General features: G+C 36.0%; 1 protein-coding gene and 1 pseudogene across 1 annotated transcript; one reads left to right on the top strand and one right to left on the bottom strand.

Annotated features, from left to right (window-relative positions):
* LOC149228878 (uncharacterized) lies at positions 1-861 on the top strand. Its single transcript, XM_089380890.1, has 2 exons — positions 1-286; positions 482-861. The coding sequence occupies exons 1-2, from the start codon at positions 1-3 to the stop codon at positions 859-861; spliced, it is 666 nt and encodes a 221-aa protein (XP_089237016.1).
* A 16714-nt stretch (positions 862-17575) lies between these two features.
* Positions 17576-18034, bottom strand: LOC149228877 (SKP1-like protein 1A pseudogene; annotated as a pseudogene).
* Between the last annotated feature and the right edge of the window lie 6210 nt (positions 18035-24244).

The raw sequence follows: 24244 nt of genomic DNA, 5'->3' as shown, positions 1-24244 counted from the left end.
ATGGGGCAAGATGCTATCGGCTCTGCGGGAGGTATTGCAATTTTGTGGAATCCTAATGATATCATTTTAGAAAGCTCGACCAGCATGAGTAGAGTCCTTACTGGCCTCGGTAGGATAGTAGGAACAAAGGAACAGGTGGTCATCTCAGGGGTTTATGGCCCCCCTTCCCCAGGGGAAAAAGAAAACTTTATAAATAGTATGAAAATCATCCGAAGAATATATCTGGAAGCTGCTTGGATCATAGGAGGCGATTTCAATCTAATTAGAGCCTTAGAAGAGAAAAAAGGTGGGATAAGGAGGGTTGACCACTTTATGGATAGATTCAATGAAATGATAGAGGATTTAAGATTAGTAGACATCCAGACTATCAACGGGATATGCACCTAGAACAACAGGAGGGGGGGCAAAAACCAAATTGCATCAAGACTTGATCGCTTCCTAGTTTCAGAAGCTATCATAAATAAGGATGTTTTTGTTGAAGCAAAGATCATACCATCCCTGGGTTCTGATCATTGGCCGATTAGACTCGAGGTGGATATTAAAAGGAACCGTGGAAAAAGACCTTTCCGATTTGAAGCCTTCTGGTTAAGGGACCCAGGATTCATAAAGAAAGTTGAAGAATGGTGGATGCAAAGTACAGTGCAGGGCAAAGGAAAAATGCATACATTCCAGTTGAAGCTGAAAGAGCTGAAAGGGAGAATTAAAAAATGGAACAAGGAAGAATTTGGCAACATTATGGAAGATAAACAAAAGCTTGAGGGGGAAATGGAATCTCTTCAACAAAAGATGATAATGGAAGGCAGAACAGAGGAGAGCATTAGAGAAGAAGGGGTAATTCTTGGGAAACTAGAAGAAAGATGAAAGCAGGAAGAAGTTCTCTGGCGGCAAAAATCAAGAATAAAGTGGTTAAGGGAGGGGGAGAGGAATACCAAATTTTTCCATCAGGCTATGATCAAACATAGACAGAGCAACAGGATTCTATCCATCAAGGATAAGAATGGGAATCGAGTGGTCGAACAAGCTGAGATTGAACAAGTCCTAATAGATCACCATAAAGGAATCCTAACTGAACCTCAAGCTGATAGAACGAGAGCAATTCAGGAAATCTGCTCAGCCATTCCTCGTTTAGTCACAGAGGACCAAAATATGGCGTTAATGAGAGCTGTTACCTTAGAAGAGATAGAGGAAACTGTGAAAGCAATGAAGAAAGGCACTGCTCCAGGCCCGGATGGCTTCACAGTCGATTTCTACCAGGCGGGATGGCACTTCCTGGGAAAAGAGATCCTTGATCTGATAGAAGAATCCAGGATGAACCAAAAGGTATGGCCTGCCATTAACTCTACTTTCGATGCTTTAATTCCTAAGGGGGATAATTTAGAAGATGCCAATGGTTTCAGACCCATAGCTTTGTGTAATGTTATTTAAAAGATTATAACATCTCTGATCACCGAGAGATTAAAACCCCTTCTGGGCAAGTTCATATCTACTGAACAAACAAGTTTTGTGGAAGGTAGACAGATCCTTGATAGTCTGGTTGTAACTCAAGAAGTTATTCACTCTCTAAAAACAAAAAAGCAAAAGGGTATGATGATGAGATTAGACTTGTCGAAGGCTTATGATCGGCTTAACTGGAATTATTTGGAAGAAGTTCTGGAAAGTTTTGGCTTTAATAGGAGGTGGATTAAGTGGATACACAGTTTGATTTCCTCTCCAAATTTTGTTGTTCTTGTCAATGGAACTCCCTCGAAAACATTTAATGCTTCTAGAGGAATTAGACAGGGAGATCCATTATCTCCGTTTCTTTTCATTCTAGCAGCAGAAGGTCTGGGTCGATTTATTAAAAAAGAAAGAGAAGCAAACAGAATCAAAGGTCTTCAGCTCTGGGGAAATAATCTGCCCTTAACTCATCAGCAATTTGTTGATGATATCATGCTTTTCGGGGAACCAACGGTCAAAGAAGTAAGACAGCTTAAAAGAATTTTGGACTTATTTGCTGAGGCTTCGGGTTTGGAAATTAATAAAGATAAATCCTATATATTCATATTTAATACAGTGGAGCAAGTCAAAACCCACCTTATAAGACTATTGGGCTTCAAGAGAGGAGAACTACCTACGAAGTACTTGGGTAATTTATTGGACTTTACCTCCAAAAAGATGAAAAACTGGCAAGGAGTCCTGGATAAGCTGAGAAACAAAGTAGCAAATTGGGCCTTCAGAGTTTTAAATATAGCAGGAAGGATAGTTCTGGCAAAATCTGTCATTCAAGCTATCCCCATTTATCCCTTGTCGATAATGGCTGCCCCTTTAGGAGTATGTGCTAAGATTAGAGAGATCATTCGAACTTTTATATGGGGAGGGACTAGCCAGAAGAAAAAATGGGCCTTAGTTTCTTGGAACCAGGTAACAAAGAGAAAAGAGAACGGAGGATTGGGGCTGAGGGACCCTGAAATTCTCAATAGAGTATTGGGAGCAAAGCTCTGGTGGCGCTGGCTTAGGGAAGGCAATGATCTTTGGAAAGTCATATGGAAAACTAAATACAATATGCCTGACTCCACAGTTGAGATTTTACGACAGAGAGATACTCCTAAAGGGTCAGCAATATGGGACCTTGCTCGTCAAAACAGAGATCTGGTGGAAAAGTATACCTTCTGGGAGATTCGAGGGGGAGAAAAAGCCAACTTCTGGGAGGATAAGTGGCAACAAAAAGAAAGAATGAGCCGAATTTAGAGGCTTCAACAGATTCAGGATAAAATAGAAGGGGATAGAATATGTGTCAGAGACTACTGGAAATCTAATGACCCAGAAGGAAGTTGGAGAGTATCTACTGACCTGACTGAGTGGGACAGGGAGCTCAGCCAAGATCATCAAGAAGCTTACAGGAAAGAGGTAGAATCTAGGAAAATTAGAGCTCGCACAGGAAAGGATATCCTTAGGTGGGGGAATTCTATGAAAGGCTCCTTCACCACCAAAGAGGCTTATTAGTTAACTGACACTCACACCAGAGGTGAAGAGAATTTAGACTGGAAAATGATATGGGAAAGCAACTGGTGGCCAAAAGTCTCCATATTTATTTGGCTTGCAACTAAGAATAAGATTTTAACCTAGGATCAAATCCAAAATAAAGGCTTCAATGGTCCATCGAGGTGCTGTCTATGTAACACTGAAGTGGAGACCAGAAATCACCTTCTGATTAACTGTCCGTTCGCAAAGAATCTGTGGATGAACACTAAACGAATATTTGGCAAATCCGAGATAGCCCCCAGCGAATTCACTGAAACGGTTTTTCAATGGAATAAGGAAGCTTTTCAGTGTAGAGTGGTCAAAAGAGCGTGGAATCTCATCTCAGGGTTTGTATTGTGGATGATATGGAAGGAGAGGAATCGCAGGGTATTCCAGAATATAGCAAAAGAACCTGAAGTAATCTGGGAGCGAGCAGTCAAGTTAATGCGGGAAACAATCCTGGTTGAAAAGTGGGATGGGGAGGATTGGAAGGCCAACCAGGTTGAGGAGGGCATCCTGAACAAATTAAACCTAAAGTTTGAGATGGTCCATTACAAGAAGAACTCCCAACTGGATATGCGGACTCAAAGCCCTGATAAATTTAGCTATCCCAGAGGAAACTTTATCAAATTAAACTTCGACGGGGCCTCGAAGGGGAACCCGAGAGAAGCTGGTTTTAGAGGTATTTTCCGAGATAGTAACAAGCAGGTAAGATGGATTTTTGCAGACTGGGGTGGAGAAATGACAAATAATTAGGCAGAGTTCTGGGCTCTTCACCAGGGATTGCGAATTGCTGTAAGAAATGGTTACACCAATTTAGAAATTGCTGGAGACTCTCAGATTGCGGTCGAGACGCTGAAAAAGCTTAGTAATGGTCAAGATTGGGAGAAGGTCACAAATAGCTGGCGTACGGCAGGAATTATCCAGGAAATCGCAGACCTTCTGAAAAGAATCGAATACAAAATAATAAATCACGTTAGAAGGAAGGGGAATCAGGCGGTCGATTTCATGGAAAACTGGGGATGTAAAGGTCGTGGCAGCACGGTGGATAATCAATGGAGAGCAGTGTGTGGGAACAGGGAGTGGAAGGACCTGGCAAAAATAATTAATACAGACCATGATCAAGCTACAAGCGGAAACACGAGGATCAATGAGCTGGAGCAATGAGAGGACGTGGAGGTCCCGAGTAATGATCCCAGATCAGACGGGGCAGAGAAAATATATGATCATAAGATACAGGGTAGTACAGTGGCGGCGTGCGTGGAGAACGGCCCAGGAATACATCCAAGGTGAAGCAATAAATGATCGAGACATTAGAGGAGGTTGGAGCGGTCTGTCAGACCTCTTGACAGCGGATATTAATCAAGGAATGATGGCCGAAGGAAGCGGCATCCCGGAAAGCTACCGGCGGCAAACGAAAATTGAACCGAGGATGTACGATGAGGACAAAAATTCGATATATACCCAAATGGGGATGAAAGATCAATTATTCAGCTGTTTCCTAATTTGGAGACGTGCGGACATTGCTGCTGAGAGACAACATCTAAAGGTAAAAGCTTCCGGGAACCAGAGATTTCTCTGCCCCAGATCCGTGGGTAACATGGAAACAAGGCAGAAAGCTAGGGAGACAGAGGAGCAGTATAATGCAGCTGTTGAGAATAAGAGCAGGAAAGGAAAGGGAATTATGAATGATGATTAGGCAATCAAGGTCTGGAAAATCGAGGATGAGTCTGAGGAGGAGCTGCCCCATGGTGAGGGGAACGTGCGGTCTTTCTCTCAGGATAGGCTAGCAGCCGATGAGCACCAGCAGATGGAATATGACCACCATGCTCCGCAGGAGGTGAAGGTTCGGCGTTATGGTATGAGAAAACGAGAGAGGGGACCCGGCAGAGGTATGGACTCGCATAGGAAAAGGGGCCGGGGACAGAATAGGAGGACGCAGGAGGAAGGAGAGAACTCCAGGCAGGACACGAATCCTACTAAAAAGGCAAGAAGGACGGTGAATCACAGGGTCCGGCGGGCAGAAAGGGCCTATCAGCGTAACACAAACCCAGCAGTGAGAAGAATCATGCAATACATGGAGGAGGAGTCTCTCCAGGAACAATCTGAAGATGAAATGGAGGATTGGGAGTTCTTGCTTCATGATCCAGGACATATCAGGGGGAGAATGTCCTTGTTTAAACAGTCTCTGCACATATATTGGGTTATGAAGGGGCTGCTGGCAAAGGCTCTAGAGCAAGTGGCTAAGGAGATGGTCGAGCTGGCCCAGGGGAACCCTGACATGCGTAGAAAATTAAGCTTCATCCGCATTGCGATGGAGAGGCAAGAGGAGAAGCTGGACGCAATTCATCAGTTGCTGAAGGGAGACCATCAAGATGCAGAGAAAGGAGCAAGTCAGCAACTAGCAATGGACAATGTTTGACATGAGATATGTTTAGGAAAAATCATAGTCCTTTTGGTTACAGTTTTTTGCATGACTTAGATAGAGATATGTATTTCTTGCAGACTAGTAGTATTAGGAAATCTCAAGACTGCCTTGTCTATTTGGCTAAGATTATCAGATTTTGGGCCTTTTACTTTTGGGCGGCCATCAAAAACTATAGATGGATTAATCACCCGGTTTCCCCATGTGGGCGGGTCTGCAATATTTTTGATATGATGTAATGTTTTATTTTCTATCCAGTAATAGAAAGAGTACCACCTCAGCTTACAAAAAAAAAAAAAAATTAAATCAAAATATTTAAATAACTTAAAATAACAATAACATCACCTTACATTACAATATCTCTTTTATACCTGTCCACCCAAGAAACATTAAATACTATCTTTTTCTTTTACTATATTAAACATAAATGAGAACAACAACCATTCATACTTCCAAATAAATAATAACATGTACAATTGACTATATGCAAAGTAATTACAACATGAACAAGTCACTGCATTCAAAGTGAAAAGCCTGCAATGTGTAACAAGATTCTATTAAAGTACTAACATTCTTAAGGTTCTTATCATTCTTACATTTAATAACCTATGTAAAATTAACAATAGTTTTTCATTTATGAACCCTAAATAACAAATTGAAAGATGAAAAATTGTGTGATAAAAAATCCCTTTCCATAGTATAACACTAGCTTTAAATTGCAAAACTACTACCTAAAAAAAATCAAAGTGCAAAAAAAACTTAGAATGCCTAAGGAAATCTGTACTCTAAAGCTAATGACATGCTCTCAAATTCATTTTCAAAAGAACTGTATTGCAAAAAAGGAGGCACTCTACCATTGCAGAGCAATTTAATGATTAATTTTCATACCTAACGTTAAAAATGCTCACTTCAAAAAGCTCCAGTATCTATTGAGCGGTTTTCGATTTCAGCATGAGCGATTGTTTCACACATCATGTCCAAAAGGTCTATGACCACCACTTAGTTGGCAGCTTTTGTAACTTCAAAGAGTGTTGGGCGATCATCTACTGGAGCTAATATATATAATGATATATTAATATATTATATATGATAATATAATAAATTAGTCTAAAGCTATGAAATTTAAAAATATTAATATTATAATATATTAATATGAATATTATATTTAATAATAATATAAATATTGATTTTTTAATATGAATATTAGAGTTAATAATGTTTTTTTTGAACATATTAATAATAATTTGGCCCATGTTATTTGGAGTATAGGCTCCATATAAATAAAATTGGCTCAATAACAAATAAAATAAAATTAATAATTAAAATAAATGGTCGTTCACATATAAAAAAAATATCTAGCAATGTAGGCATATGGTGGACATTATGAAGTAGAAAGTGTACATGAATAGAGACAATCATTAGGTTGTGGCTTCATTGTTGAATTCAAGTAATCCACTTGATCTAAATCGTTGATCTGTTAGGTCGAATGTTCCCTGTGCACTAATTCTTCATTTCTTCGCTCTTCTGTTTCACTTAGATTTTCCACCATTACTTCATTTTTTGTCGCTCTCAATTCACTTCCGCTTGAGCTTACCTTTGTGATTTCTCTGATCACTGTCCTCGTGGCCCCTAATTGATCCTTCGAATGGATCAAAGATCTACACGAACCTCTATCTCTCCTCCTCCTCTGTGTATTCACCTCGATTCTGTCTGCATATATAAACTAAGTAAATCTCTCATTACCCCATTCAATATTCGAATCACACACTTAGACTCAGGATCAAATTCTCTGTATATAAATATAAAAAAAACGATTACATATTGAGACTCTGTCTTTCTAACCTGATTATTCTAATTATTGGCCTTTGCTTCATATTCTGCTCATAGGCTTACAATTACACTCTAACTAGCTGGCTAGCTCGCTCGCTAACTAACTCATCCAACCTCTCTCTTTTTTTCTTTTCAATACATTATTAGTAGTTTCTTTATAGTTGAGGAACTGTTCCTCAGTTACTGAATAGTTTCTTCAAACTAGCTCCTAACTAATCCTAATCCCCTCATGTTCTCCTACATTTGAGAACATATCATCTCACTTTCTCGGGATCTCTACATGATCTTGTTCCACCATTCTCCTGCACTTTGAATGGATTTTCCTCTTTTCTTCTTGCATCTACAAGTTCTGCTGCACATCACCTCTGTGTGCTTACTATTTCTCAGATTAAAATCTGATCTCCTCTTGCCTCCATAGACATTTTTACACAAAACTATGTTCTAAGCTTTCTACAAATAACTTTAGCTTCTCTGTACCAATTGACACAAGGGCTACCTCGCGTATACCCATATATATATATATATATATATATATATATATATATATATATATATGGCCCCAAGAATTTTAGACTCTTTGTCGACTCAAATCTATAATTTATCAATGATTACAACCCTCTTTATTAAACTCTTGCAGAATTATTTCATCACAATAGCTGAATCTTTCCCTTTATTAAATCCTTCTATCGAGACTTTGTAACTCAACCCTTATAAACCTTACTCAATCCTTAAGCTCGCTTATATACCAACCCCCACTTTATAACTATGGTAATGTTGGACTTAAGACATGGAAACCACATATCATGTGTATTTCATTGTAAACCCTTTATAAGGGAAATACACATAAAAATACATTTTCTACTTAAATATGGTCTTTGCACATATTCCAAGATTTACCTTTATCGCTATCACTAATCGCAATATCCACAGGTCTCATTACACATGAACCTTGTCTCCTCCAATATGTGATTAACATAACAGACTTCAAAACATATACAATTGTACCCATATAACCTTATCGGGTCCACTCACATCGCATGTTATAAACTCCCACGCCGATAAAGCACCGTTGAATGTTTGTGATGTGATTACGTCGGTGATCGCATCCGCAACACCCGTTGTACTTCTTTACAGCCCAAGGATTATTCCTTCTTCGAAAGGTGATTAAATTTCCATCGTTGATCATCTTCTTAGATCTAACGGTCCTCGTTCCATCGCTTAATCACAAGTCACAATCGCTAGTCCCTTGGGGTCAGGCTTGTTCACTTAATAAGCCGCGATGTGATTCAAACTATCTGATCTTTGCGATCTAATCTAAATCATTGATCTATTAGATCCAACGGTCCTTGTGCACTGATTCTTCATTTCTTCACTCTTTCGCTTCACTTAGATTTTCCTCCATTACTTCAGTTTTCTGTGGTTTTCGGTTTTTCAATGATTTCAACCTTTCACTCTCAATTGACTTTCTGACTTTGCTTCATTTTCTGCCTGTAGGCTTACAATTCCACTGTAATTGGGTGGCTAGTTGTTCGTTGGCTATCTAACTCATCCAACCTCTCTCTTTTTTTCTTTTCAATAAATTATTAGCAATTTATCTACACTTGAGTAACTCTTCCTCAGTTACTTTCCAGTTGCTCAACAATTTCCTCATACTTAGGAAACCAACTTCCCTAAAACACAAGACCCCTATGTTTACTAATATACAATGATATTGTTGGGCTCAATGCTCCTGCATCATTATATTATAAAAAATTTAATATTGTATTAGTATAAAGTTATTAAATTTAGTAATATTAATATTATAATATATTAATATGAACATTAGATTTAATAATAATACAAATATTGATTTTTTAATATCTAATATATTAAGGTTTACAATTTTTTTTTTTGCATGGTATTAGTAAAAATTTGGCCCATTTTTTTGATCATAGGTTCAACAACAAATAGAATAAAATTAGTAATTGAAATAAATGTCCTTTCACACCCAAAAAAATATCTAGCAATGTGGACATATGGTGGACATTATCATGTAGAACTTGCACACGTAAAGAGACAATCATTGTCTCATTGGATTGTGAATCATGGTTGAATTCAAGCAATCCACTTGATCAAGATCAAAAGATAAGAATAATATTGAACATAATATACAATAATTTTGGAAAACAAAAAAATTTATTGAGTTCCTTTATCACTATTTTAAATGTTTTATTTTTAAGTGTAGATGCTATGTAGAATTTGAGAGTGTCGGAAGACATGATCCCCATACTGGACTGATTTCTATAGATTCCTCAAAGTTCTTATGGAAGAATAAGGAGTCTTATCTTCTAACAATTGATTGTGAGCAAGAATTTTTTTAATTCAAATAATAGATGAATGTACTCAGTCATGTACACTTATTTTTTTTTAAATTACTTTATCTCATTATTTTAAGTTTGATGTAAAATAAAAGTGAAAATTCAAGTATTTAAAAATGGCCTACATTCATTTTTGAAGTAACCTTATTAATTTTTTTTAAAGTAACTTTAGGCACAACATCTCTTGCATATATGTGACAACATCGGCCCAATTATTATTATTAATATTATAAAAGAATTAGTGCCATGGAAATGAAGTCTTATGTGTGAGGAGGTTCAAAGTTCAATTTCCCTAATTTACCTATGAAATTCATATATAGGGCATACTGATTATAGTGGTAGTAGTTAAAATTGAGACCAACATAGTTGTGTATTCCCTTATATATTAAAAAAGAATTAAAAAAAATAGGAATTAATAAGTAATGAAGTCTTATGTGTGAGGAGGTTCAAAGTTCAATTTCCCTAATTTTCTTATGAAGGTCATATATAGGGACATACTTATGATTTGAGACCAACAAAGTTGTGTATTCCTTTATATCTTAAAAAATAATTAATAAGTGTTAATAATATATATATTTAAGAAAGATATGTTACAATATTACTTTTTATATAAAAAAAAAAAAAAATTATAGTTCTTTTTTTATTAAAGTAGCTTTAATATTATTGTTTATCAATACTACATTTCTAAAACATGATAAAACATTTCATCAATAAAATAATTTATCTAACTCTTATCTTAATTTAATTTTATGACAAAATTGATAGATTAATTACTTTTAACATAAATTTCAACATGCATTCTAATTACTACCATTAAGAAAGAATTTGATAGATTAAGAATTAAGATGGATCTAGGCTAGTTTCATGTTACATGGCATAAAGAAATAAGTGCTTTGTTATTTTTATAAAGTGATAAGTGTTTCACTTTTTTTTCATATATTACTTTTTAATATAAAATAATTTTTAATTAAATAATTATTTGTTTAAATTTATTTTGAAATCAATATTTAATTATATTTATTTTTTGAATTTTTTTGTAAATATAATTTTCAGGAATAATTTTTCCCCAAACACATTATATTTGGTTAAAAAACCTACCTGAACGTAAGTTGACTATGAACATAGATCCATCTTAATGCCCCATTTAATGATCAAAGCAAATCTGTTGAGGTGTAAAGCTCTTCTATAGTAAAAAGACATTTCACCCACTAAGTGTTTGGTAGATACAAAATTAAGAGTTATATAGGTTGGTTAATTTAATTTTCATTAGTATAATTTAAATTTTTTAATAAGGTTAAATCAGTGATTTGTTTCTTTATATAAAATATAGATTCTTAATTGATATTCATTTGAAACAATAAGATAATAAAGAATAGTTCATGTGAGTGGAATATCTCAATCGTTGTACATTTTTCCCCAAACAAATTAAGTTTTGTTAAAACACCTACCTCCGCTTACAAGTTGACTACCAACTTAGATCCATATTAATTCCCCATTTAATGTGCAAAGAAAACCATTTGAGGTGCAAATCTCTTTTACATTAAAAGGAGATTTGATCCCTTTAGGTGTTTCTAGATATAGAAATAAGAGTGATCTAGCTTGGTTAATTTAATTTTCATTGGTATAAATTTTTTAATAAGCTTTAATCATTGATTTGTTTCTTTATATAAAATATATATTCTTAATTGATATTCATTTTAACCAATAATATAATAATAAATTAGTTCATGTGAGTGGAACAACTCAACTACTCTACACAATATTAAAAAAAAAATCACATGAAAAAAGGTGGTAATTTTTTCTTAAAGTTTGTAATTTTGTTTTTAATTTAAAAAATATTAAATTTATCTTTAGAATTAAAAATACAACTTAATTACAAAAATTGGCAATTTTGCAAACTATTATAAATTTAAATTTTACTAAATCAAAACATTTAATTTTTTATTAAACAAAATGGCTATATTAACTAAAATAAAATGCTTAAAATGGATTTTATACATAATTCCACCACTCTGCTTCTTAATTAAGGAAAATAAGTAAAACTTCTCCACAATATGTTTTCAATTCAAAACATAGTGGAAACTAAAAAGGTTAAAAAAAATAAATTTAATTACAAATGCATATATTCATTTTTTTTTTAATTTTTAGCTAATCATATTAATGATATATAAGAAAATGGAAAATATCTCCATTTATTTAAAATTTACTGCTTTTTATTATCTTCTTCACAAATTTAGATGCCAATGAACAACGTTTCAAGGTCTATGTCCTAGTTTCAACTAAGAAACAAACTAATATTTAAAATTTTGGATTTATTGTCTAGGGTTTCTTTTCCACTAACGAACAACCCATGGTTCACAATCTCAAATCTAGGAAGGAAATCATGATGGAATTCTAATCAAATTTATAAATTATTCTAAGATTACTTTTAATTAAAATGAATAAAAGTAGTTTTCTTACTTTTAGTCTAATAAAAAAATGATATACTTGAACACAAAAATCTGCAAAGTAGCATTGGGGTAGGATAAGATTTAGTCATGTCCAAATCTTGGAGGAAGAAATTATTGACCAAACAACAATTCAATGTACTTTCATATTATCAATTTCTCAACAACTTGCCACAATTTTTATATAATTGAAACACTAAATCTTTGAAAAAAATTAAATTAATTGGAATTTTATTTCTTTAAATTAGCTATATTATAGAGAAATACTATTAGCAAAAATTATGTTGTCAAAACTCGAGGCCAAAAACTATCAATAATAAAATCAGCTATTTCTTATACTAGGAGGTAACTCCTCAAAACAATTCATTAATATTCATTCAGGTTGGTCTTTATTATATACATGAGGGAGAGACTTTTCATTTCACCTCCCGGTGACTATTCATATTTTCAATTATTTATTTACATCAATTTCAGTTATTCACCCAATCGTGATGATCAGGTGTCAACATTCACCCCCTTAATATGAAGGGATGTTGGTGAGCCCAAGCATCGTTGTCAATCTTTCAAGCTTTCCTCTTCCAAGCACTTTGGTTAAGATGTTTGCAATTTGATCATTAGTTGAAAAATGGCGGAGATGGATTTATTTTGCCTCAACATGATGTCGAATCAGATGATATTTAGTATTGATGTGCTTTGTTCGATCATGGAACTTTGGGTTCTTGGCCAACTTTATTGCCGAGGTATTGTCAATGATGATTGGAGTCAATTATACCTTTTTTACCTATAAATCTTCAAGAATTTTCTTGAGCCACACAATTTCTTTTGTTGCCTAAGCTACTACCACATATTCTACCTCTGTTATGGAATCTGCTAGAACTGATTGTTTTTGTGATCTCTAGGAGACAACTCCTCATCCAAGACTCATAGCATAACTTGAAGTAGATACCCTAGTTTCTTTGTCTCCATTGAAGTCTCAATGAGAGTATCCAATCAAGCTGAAGTCATCCACTTGTGTATACTTGATTCCAAAGTCCTGCATTCCCTTCAAGTACCTTAGAACTCTTTTCTCAACAGACCAATGTCCCTCAAAAGGCTTTTGCATAAACCTAGAGAGGATTCCAACAGCAAATGAAATGTTTCGTCTAGTAGTAGTTAGGTAGTTGGGACTTCGTACAAGATGTCTATACTTTGTTGCATCCTCAAATTATTTTCCTTCAATGGATGTGAGCTTTATGTTTTGTTCCATTGGAGTAGTAAGAGGATTGCATTCTGTCATGCCAAACCTATTCGATAGATCTCCAATGTACTTCTTTTGAGAAAGGAATATGGACTTCTCATGTTGAGTTACTTCAATACCAAGATAGTAATGAACATCACCCAAATCAGTAATTTCAAAACCTTTCTTCAATTCCTTCTTTATGGATGCGATGTCGCTTTCATTGTTCCATGTCATCAAAAGATCATCTACATATATCACAAGGTATACAACTGCTTTTCCAAATTTCTTGACAAATAAAGTTGCATCATCAATATCATAATGTTTGAAATTGAGTTTCAGAAGATGCTCACTTAGTTTTTCATACCAAGCTCATGGTTCTTGTTTGAGGCCATAAAAGCATTTCACAATTTTGCATACTTTTTGTTCATGTCCTTTCACATCAAATCCTTCACGCTCGGACATAAAAACATTCTCTTTTAGATCTCCATTCAAGAAACTAGTTTTTACATCCATTTGATGGACTTTACAACCGTTCTGAGATGCTAGGGAAAAGAGTGTCTGGATGGTAGCCCATTTTGCTATGTCAAGTGAGCCATCAACTTTATACTTGTTCTTGTAAACCCACTTGCATCCAATTTGTTTGGTTCCTAATGGAGGATCAACCAGCTTCCAAGTGTCATTATTTATCAGGACATCATACTCCTTTTGCATCGCTTCTTTGAAGGAAGTTGAAAAATTCAATTCACAATCATAAGAAACATCCATATCAACACGTGAATCAGAGTCATCTACATCACCTCCATTTTCCTGATTTGAATTTCTAGTTCCTGTCTTTCCAACCTCATGAGGATGAACACTTTCAAGTGTCTTTGTCAGCCACTTTGGGGGACCTTTCTCATATGATCCAGGCTACTCAATTGATTGAGTTGGGACTAAATCAAGATTAAGTCTCGCAATTCTATCAATAACATCACTTAAAGTATCAATAATTGTTGGAGTCTCATGTGAGGGAGAAAGTGCTTTAGAAGAAGATTCCACAGGTTGATCTAGTATAGGAATCCCCCCTTCAAGATGTGGAATATCATTATCAAATTCTTGAAATGATTTTGCATTTACGAATCTATCCAAGCGATCAAGTTGCCGCTCAACAACATTGTAAATTTTGGATGTTTCAAGAAAGATTGCATCTCTAGATACAAATTTTTTTTTATTGAATTCATCATAGAAACGGTATGCTTTGGAGGTGTTTGAATACCCCAGGAAGATACACTTAAGACTTCTTGCACCAAGTTTATTTCTATGTACCTTTGTTATCAAGGCATAACAGGTGGAACCAAAGACCGTGAGATGCTTTATTGAAGGAATGCGTCCATACTAAATTTCACATGGAGTCTTGTTTTTAATAGCATTAGATGGACATCTATTCTTTACATATACAACACAGAACTGCATCACCCCAAAACATCAATTTTACATTTTTGAAAAACAACATGGAGCACACAATATTTAAGATTGTCCTATTCATTCTTTCAGCTACACCATTCTGTTGGGGATTATAAAGCACAGTTGTTTGATGTTTGATCCCATGTTGATGAACATAGTTTTAAAACTCATTTTAAGTGTATTTTTTATCATTATCAGTGCGAATAGAGCCAATATGAGATTGTGCATCATTTTCAATCCATTTATGAAAGTTCTTGAATGTTTGAAAAGCATCATATTTGTTCTTCAATAGATAAACCCAACACATTCTGGTGTAGTCATCAATAAATGTCATCATATATGTGTTTCCATTTGCAGAAAGAACAAGAATTGGACCACATAAATTTGAATGAATGAGTTCAATTTTTCTATGTGCTCTTGAATGTGAATCATGAAAAGACTATTTGCTATGCTTTCCTAGAATGCAAGCATTATATTGCTTAAGTTTCCTACGGATTGTAGGAAAATGAGTAACACCATTTTTCTTCAACAAGCGGAGGCTATCTAGTTCAAATGTCCAAATCTAGCATGCCATAATAAACTTGATGGAAGTGTACCTTCTTCATAATGAGATTTGTATGAGAAATGTTGTGCATGAGCAGAGGTACCCTGCAACTTGAGAAGCCTTTCTTCTTCTATCCCCCTCATGACAAGTGAGTGGTCAGATGCTTTTCTCACCTCACGCTTTCCATCAAACATATGAATGGAGTGACCTTGTTGGTGGATGTGGACCAAGGACAGGAAGTTTCTCTTCAGCTGTGGGAGATATAGAACATGATGCAGAAGAATGTCTCGAAGACCAGGTAATTTAAACCTGATTGTGCCAAACCTTGATGGCATGAGTTTTGATTGGTCTGCAAAGTATACTGCTCCATCAACAATGTGAGTAAATTCTTCAAAAAAAATATTTTCTATGAGTGATGTGGAAAATTGCTCCTGAATCAAGCAACCAATCATTTTTCCAAGAAGCAAGCGAAGCATTGAATAAGTCTTCATTTAGTCCAATATTACATTGTGCCACAACATAATGAGAAGATTCAGGTGCTTTACCTTTGTCTATGTCATTAGCTTTACCTTTGGGTTGGTTTCTTTGCTGCTTAATTTTGTCCCAAGGTAACTTGCATGTAGAGGCATCATGTGATCCATTTCTTTTGCAGTGTATACAGTGAAAATCTGACTTTTGTCCTTGAGAGTGCCTGCCCCCTGTGCCTCTGAAATATCTTCCTCTTCCTCTTAAACCATCTCTTCCTCTCGAAGAATCTTGGGCAAGATTCTTTTACTTGTGAGCAAGGCACAAAGCCTTTTTAGAAGAAGATATGATTGAATGCATTGTAAAATTTGTGTGTTGTAAAAATACTTCTACTGTCAAAAATATGAGTTTTTAATGTAAAAAAATTGCAGTGTAGTGGCAATATTTTGAGTTCTTATGAAAACCGAGAAACAAGGTGCACATATAGGAGTTTCTAAGGCTTCTCTTGGAAAACAATAAATAATATCAAACAACCAAGTTCCAATCCACTTGGAGCACAACCAACATTTGGGCACAGCAACACTCCAACAAATACTAATCCATTTATCATGAGGCCTTTTGGGAAAATGACATGGATCACTACCTTTGAAATACTCACACCATATATCAAAATGTAGTCAACACATATCTACCTTTTCAACCATGGGTAGTTCAGATAATTCAATATGACACTTCATATAATTCAATATCAAAGACAAGAGAATGCGCTATAAAAAATATACAACCCTTCATACTATCAAGTTTCTGATTACCCTCTACCATTAACTGAATTCCATTTGGTGCGCTGATTAGCAGTTCAATGTTTGGCGCCACTAGTTTCTTATGTTCCCACAAAAAATGCACCTTTGATTGTTACACAGAGGATGCGATAACACAGTCCGGAGTGAGTGCAAATGGGAGTGGTAACGTTTTTTTTTGGTTCTTTACCACATATGATTACACATGAACAAACTTTATAATTTGTATTAATAGTCACAGAACTAAAAACGAAATAGAACCTCAGAGGTCAATACCAATAAAATGGAACAGAACTACACGAGATGCCCGAGTTGGTCTAAGGCACCAGATTAAGGTTGTGGTGCAAAAGGTGTGCCTTCATATCCTAGAGCTATCACTAGATGTGCGAGTTTCCACTACCACTATACCACGGAGCAGTATTCAATGAGATACCACCAAACACAAACATTAAATAATATATTTCTTTTTTATTGTATTAAAAATAAACTAAAACAGAAACCATTCATACTTGCAAATAAATAATAACAAGAACAAATAGCTGGATCGAAAGTAATTACAACAGGAGCCAGTCACCACATTCAAATTATAAAGAGTATCGAAAGTATAAAGAGTATGGAAAGTAATTACAACAGGAGCCAGTCACCACATTCAAATTATAAAGAGTGTATTGTGTAAGAAGTTTTTATCAAGGTACTAACAATGTTACAGTACTTATCACTCTCACAATTCATCCCCTATGTAAAATTCGAGAATATTTTTTTCATTTATGAACCTAAAATAATAGTATTTGAGAATATTTTTTTCATTTATGAACCCAAAATAACAGACTGAAAAAGGAGCATATGTGATAATAGTTACAGTCATACTGATTTTAAATTGCAAAAACTCATACTGGAAAAGGTCAAAGTACCAAAAATGCACCCAGAAAAACGTAGAATGCGTAAAGAAATGTGTACTCTAAACCTAATGACATGCTCTCAAATTCATGGTCAAACGAACCGAATTGCAGAAAGGGTGGTACTCTGCCATTGGAGAGTGATTTGACGATTAATTTTCATACCGAATGTTGAAAAGCTCACGTATCTGTTCAGCGGTTTTCCCTTTCAACATATCAGCAATGGTTTGACACATCGTGTCCAAAAGGTTTGTGACCACGAGGTAGTTGGCAGCATTCGTAACTTCAAAGAGTGTTGCGCGATCATCTACCAAAGCTCTGACGAACTCCTCATCCCACGTTTTGACGGCATCGATTGATACAGTGGGGGCATCAAGAACATGGTATCTGCAATATTGAATAACCAGACCTAGAATCTTGGCAGAAACGAGAGGCAGAGGAATGGTAATGTCGGTACCCAAGTCCTCCATCATTCTCTGTATGATGCCTGAAGTCGATGCCACCTCTGTTTCCAGCTCAAATATTTTGCCATCGCAGCTCTGCAATTTCACAATATCATTCTTATTATTATTGCATACTTCCTTGGCCATAGGGATGGCTGATTCATCCATGATCTGAGCAAGTGGAGAGATAGACACGATGAAGTGAAAAAGATTGGATTGCTCTGAGATGCCTTTGATGATGGCAATGGTAGTAGCGTAATTTTGTTACAATATTTATAGAGAGGCGAATTCATATGAATGGAAAAATGAATGAGCACGACGGCTGGTACTCTTCCATATTTGTTGCCGACACATGTGGGTGCTATGTAATCAAATGGGGCCATTTAGGGCCTTCGGTTACCATGACATCAGCATTCAAGACATTAGAAGGTCATTGCAGCTACTTTTTGCTTGTTGAGGTGGTTTGTTCCATAGTTCTTAGGGTGGGTCAAATTTCTCATATGATTTTGACTTTTTGGAGTATGATTAAAAAGGTGCATATTTTCATTGATTGGGATTTTTTTGAGTTATTGAATAAGGTTATAGTAAATTTGACTAGGTTTACTTTCTAAGTTTAAGGTGGTGATTTTAGTCATATAGATTTGGCTGCTCATGGTATTAATGTCCATAGATTAAATGTGATAAATTCTTTAAGAAGTTTTAAAAGGCTCGGGGATTCCCATTATATTGTGCCTCATTGGGTTTTCTATGGGTTGCTTTATGTTAAATCTTGGTTTTTTTTAAGCCATAGTGATTTCGAGTTAAAATTTATTTCACATATTATTGTTATAATTATTTCCTCTCATGATTTCATTATTGACAATAATATAAAATCTATTAATTATTTTTTGAGTTCATGTTTTCTAGGTGAAATCTATTTAATGTGTTACAGTTGCTATAATTATTTTCTCTCACCTTGTTGGGCAAGAACGGCTCTACACCCTAGTATGGTGGTAAATCTCAAGTGTAAACATTTAACATGTCATGTTTAACATTGAACATTTTTAATCTAATGTAGTCTTTATTTAAAAATCAATGTAATTATTATTATGTATAAATATAATATAAATTTAAAATATAAAGAGGTTTCCTAACACTCAAAAGAGAGGTATGGTAAATAGATGAAAATATAAATAAACTAGAGATATGGTAAATAAATAAAACCTCCTTTTATATTTATTCCATAAACCTCCTTATATTTAAGAAAATTAAAAAAATGTTGTATTTAGGTGAAGCATATGGTCCAAATACCATGAGACAAATTATTATTAATACCATGGGCCAAATAACATATTTATAAAAGAGATATGGTAAATAAATAAATATAAAAGAAGTATAAGGTGGTATGGTAAATAAATAAAAATATACAAAATAGGATTAGAAAACAACATCTAATTATATACCAAAGCTATTGGCCAAATGCCATGGAAAATACCCCGGATGCGGGTGATTGAAAGGATGGGATGTGCTTTTAAATGCAGCCACCTGCCAGCCATGCGTAGTCGAAAGGAACACACATGGGCACAGGACTGTTTTCAGCCGCGCGGGAGTGGTCTGTTTGACATATACCAGGGGAGCTTAAATGCTCCGTCCACCCTTGTATGCAAGCCAGGGTCCGGCTCCTCGACTCAGATGAAGGTTGCAGTAATGGCGGACGAGTTTCGAGGAGCACGCAGGTATGATAAATGCAGTGGTGGGTTGGGCTTCATTGCGCTTGATTATGGTTTGTTCATTGTTCAACCTCAGGGTATGTTTATGCAACCTCTAGAGCTGCGAGCAGCTCCAAGCGGCTGCCTTTCCATCTGGGCCAACCCACCGCCTGTTTGTTGTCTCCCCGGGACTAGATTGATTCTCAATTTCATTCTGCGCCCTATGCTCAGCCATCGAGGCACCTCCCATGGAGGATCTTCGCGCCCTCCTGTAGACGAAATTTCTCCCCATTGCTGCCATTTCCATTTCCATCGCACCCTTGAAGCCAACCCCCTTCAGTCCAGTCAATTCCTAGATTCAAGCGCTCTTGATTCTGCTTCCTCGCCCACCTTCGGCTCTGCCATTTTCAATTTCAACAGTTCTTTGAACGGTCCCCGGATTAGCGCCCATGTGTCGGTTCTCTTCATCGAAGAGTCCCCTGATGGAAGCGATACTAAAGACAGTCGGGGGAAGCAGCGAGCTGACGGCTCAGAGAAAGTCATGAAGACGCCCACTGCAGATCGAGGGAATGTCTCAAAAAGCCCTCTGGCTCAGGAGGTGATGATCATCCAAAAAGAACATGTCAACATGGAAACCTCTCCAACTGCAGTGGAGGTGGAGGAATACGGGTGGTGTTGGGTGGTTTAGGAGGAACCTGAAGAATAGTTGCACCTTCGTTCCAGGTCTCTGCGTCACATCTGTTAGGACTTTCGGCCTCTCTTGTTGTTTTGATTATGTTTTGATTTTATGTTACTATCTTTATGCCAATGTTGATGGCAAATTGTCTATGTTTGGGTTCTGGAATCATTTTTCTATGGTTGGGAAGTGTTTGTTTCCCCTACGTGGGATTAGTGTGTTGCTCTGCTGGCGGCTCTGCGAGGGTTGGTTTATTTTTGGTTTGGTTAAGTACTCGGACATTGCAGTCTCAGCTGTTCCAAGCTGCCATTACTTCCAGGCAGATGGTTCTTTCTGTTTTGAAATGATGTAACTGTTAACTGTTTATGTATATAATAGAATAGTTTTAACGAGAAAAAAAAATGCCATGGAAAATAAAAGATATATGATAAATAAATATAAATATAAATAAACTTGAGGTATGGTAAATAAATAAATCCTCTTTTTATATTTACTTAGTAAATATATTTATACTTATGAACGCCGAAGAAAGAGGTTTTATTTAGGTGAAGCCTATTGTCCAAATAACATCGGCCAAATTATTATTAATACCATGTAAAAAAACATTATTAACCATAACATTGATATTAAAATATGAATATTTATATTATTATTAAATCTAATATTCATATTAATTTATTAACTCTAGATATATATGGGAGGGAAGAAAAAAGACATAGAGTGATAGAGGTGGAGATATAGGCAGTGTGATAAGGGACTAAAGGAGAGGGGAGAGAAGAAATGAAGAGAGAGAAAGGGAGAGGAGTGAAAGAGATAGAGAATCCTAAGAGAGGGAGAGGGAGTCACAAAGATGGAGGCGAGAGGGAGTGAAGGAGATAAGGAGGGAGACCATGAGAGGATTGGAGGGCAGAGAGAGAGAGAGAGATGGGGGAAGAGAGAGGGAGGTAGGAGAGAAAGGGAGAGAGAGGACTTGAGAGAGAGGAGGAGAGAGGGATGGATAGAGAGATGGAGTTGGAGGGGGAGATAGGGAGTGAAGAGGAAAGAAATATGCAGTGAGAAGTTGAGATATGTAGGGAGTGACAAGGGAGAGATGGAGAGAGGCAGTGTATATTTAGGGGTCAAATAAAGAGACAAAGAAGGATATATGGAGATAAGTGGGGAGAGAAGGAGAAAGGCAGGGATATAGTAACATAGTTAGAGAGAGAGAAACACACAGAGAGTGATGGGGAGAGAGAGGATTCGAGGGCACAAGGAGAGGGAGTGAGAGAGAGATAGGGGAAGAGAGAGGGAGGTAGGAGAGAAAGAGGGAGAGAGGAGGGACAAGAAGAGGAGGATAGAGGGAGGGATAGAGAGACGAAATTGGAGGGGGAGAGAGGGACGAATGAAGAAAGATTCAAAGAGTGATAAGAGGAGAGAGAGGGAGTGAGAAGGGAGAGATGGAGAGAGAGTTTGTATGTCTGGGGGTGAGATAAAGAGACAAAGAAAGAGGCATGAGAGAATGGGCGAGATAAGGAGAGAGAAAGAGAGAGGGAGGGATATAGTAAAAAGGTTGGATGGTGAAGAGAGAGAGAGAAAGAGAGAGAGAGAGAGAGAGATCAAGGGAGAGAGAGGAAGAAAGAGAGAGAGGATGTGAGAGAGTGGATAGTGTGAGGGCATGATCCAAAACTAAATAGAAATGCAACAAATCATAGATATAACCATAAATACAGAGATGCATAAAAAATAACAATGGAATATCATAATATTGAAATATGTTTACAAAAATAATGGAAACAAACTAGCTCAGACGATGGTAGCTTATCTTTTAGAAGAGATATGGTGGCTACATGCCTCTAAAATATGTTACAATGAGACTCAAGGGCGTGCTTATTATTAAACAACAAGAGAAAACCCTAAAAAACCATAACCCTAACACCACGAGATGTAATGGCAAGAATTTCTCGGCCACGTTGGGGTTGGCTAGGTAACCAACTTCCTAGGGTTGTAACTTGGTCACATTATCTTCATTGAGCACGTACGTTACCCTGTTGGAAAGGTCTCTCGAATTACTACAACATTTGTGGTAAGTTGCGGTGGACCTAAAAAAATACCGTTTAAGGTATCAAAACTCCTCTCAAACTTTAGGACCTTAAAAACTACTAAAAATAGTAAATGTTGGAATAAACAAAGAAGCAGATGAGACCAAATTGAGGTCTAGGTGGAATAGGTGGGTGGCCACCAATATCCTCCTCAATTAGTCCTGCCCCCTTAGGAAGCAATGTTTCCCATTGCGTGCAGATCCTCTAGGAGGTGACAGAATTTCTATTGAATGTGGTCCCTACTGAACCACTTTCCCTCATGAAGGAGTTGCCCTACATTGACAACTTGCTATAGATAGACCCTCTGTTGGTGAGTTTTGTTAATCATTGTATCCATCATTTCATCAGTTTTGGCTTGTTTCATGGACTAGACGGGAGTCGAGTCTCCCTAAGCAGTTGCAAATGTAATGGCCATATCAATGAGACATAGTGGCTGAAATTCTAGCCCGACTTGAAAGGGGATATGGCCTATTGAGCTTTGGAGAGCTCGGTTGTAGTTGTGTTGCACATAGGGGAGGATTTTATCCCATGTGCATGGATGCTTCGAGTTTTACATAAGCACAATGTGTATGATCATTTTGTTGATTACCTCTGTTTAGCCATTAATTTGGGGACATAAATTCATGGACTTAGTAAGTTTGGTATCCAACATCGGCCAAATACTTGACAAAAATCACTCAAGAATCTATTGTCTCGATTTGAGACAATGGACTGCGTGTTCCCAACGTGTACGCACACTCGCTCAAAGAAGAGCTTAACAGTGGCATCTGTTTTGATACTCTTCTGACAAACTGCCAGAATGGTCATTGAATGAAGGATTTTTCTTCCTATGTGAATTCCCTAGTAGGAATTTAGAAGATGGTCCACACTTATGAGATGAAGAACAAGAACTATATATATATTGATGGACAAAAACTACAATCTAATGGTGTTGAAGTAGAAATTATGAAGTAAACTCCTAAGCATTGTGGTTTTTTTTATTATGATAATTAATTTACTTATAATTTATTTTACAAATTAATAACATGTATTTTGGAGTTTCAAATAAGCATGTTGACATGTAGTAGGTGTAGATGGAAGTGCTATACTCAACAAGTTCATTTTGTTCCACATTTACCTTATGAGAAAATGGATTGATTTATATGATAAATAGAGGGAAGAAGTTTTAGAAGCAAGGAGACAATTTAAGAGATCAAACCAAAGGAATACCCCATTTCCTATTGATCTTCAAGGGGAACAGGGGAAATATTGAACACTAGAATGGGTTACTGAACAAATTCAAAATCAAATAAAGGATTTATGTATAGATACAAACATAAAAAAAAATGAAATCAACATGTCTAGAGGATGGGAAATAAAGGTAGAGTTGAATTTTATGGAATATTGTTTCCTTATAGTTTTGAAACTATCAACTATTTTAATATTCATCATTATATTTGTTTTAACCAAAATAAATGGTCTTTCACAAGTAAGGAAATATCTAGCAATGTGGGCATATGGTCAACATTATCATGTAGAACGCGTACATATAAAGAGGCAAAGATTTGATTGTGGCATCATGGTTGAATTCAAGCAATCCACTTGATGAGGATCCAAAGATAAGAGTATTATTGAAGGGAATCTACAATAATCTGGGAAAATTAGAATTTGGTATGTAGAATTTGATAGTACACGAAGACATGATGCCCATGTGGATTGTTTTCCATAGATTTGTCAAAGTTCCTATCGAAGGATAAGGAGTCGTATCTTCTACCAATTCATTGTGAGAAAGTGTTTTCTTAACTCAAGGAATTAGAGGAGATAATGATCTACATTCTATTAATACATTGTTTACTATGAATCTATACGTGTGTTTATTAATCAATAAAATTATTATAACATATGTCTAATATATGTATGTACTCGTTCATGTGCAGATATTTTTATAAAGATATTC

This window comes from Pinus tabuliformis, chromosome J (assembly GCF_031772625.1).
Source record: "Pinus tabuliformis cultivar Carrire ecotype Pingquan chromosome J, CPIR1, whole genome shotgun sequence".
NCBI classification, from domain to species: Eukaryota; Viridiplantae; Streptophyta; class Pinopsida; order Pinales; family Pinaceae; genus Pinus; species Pinus tabuliformis.
The sequence above is the reverse complement of the archived record's forward strand: the minus strand, read 5'-3'. Positions and strand labels throughout refer to the sequence as shown.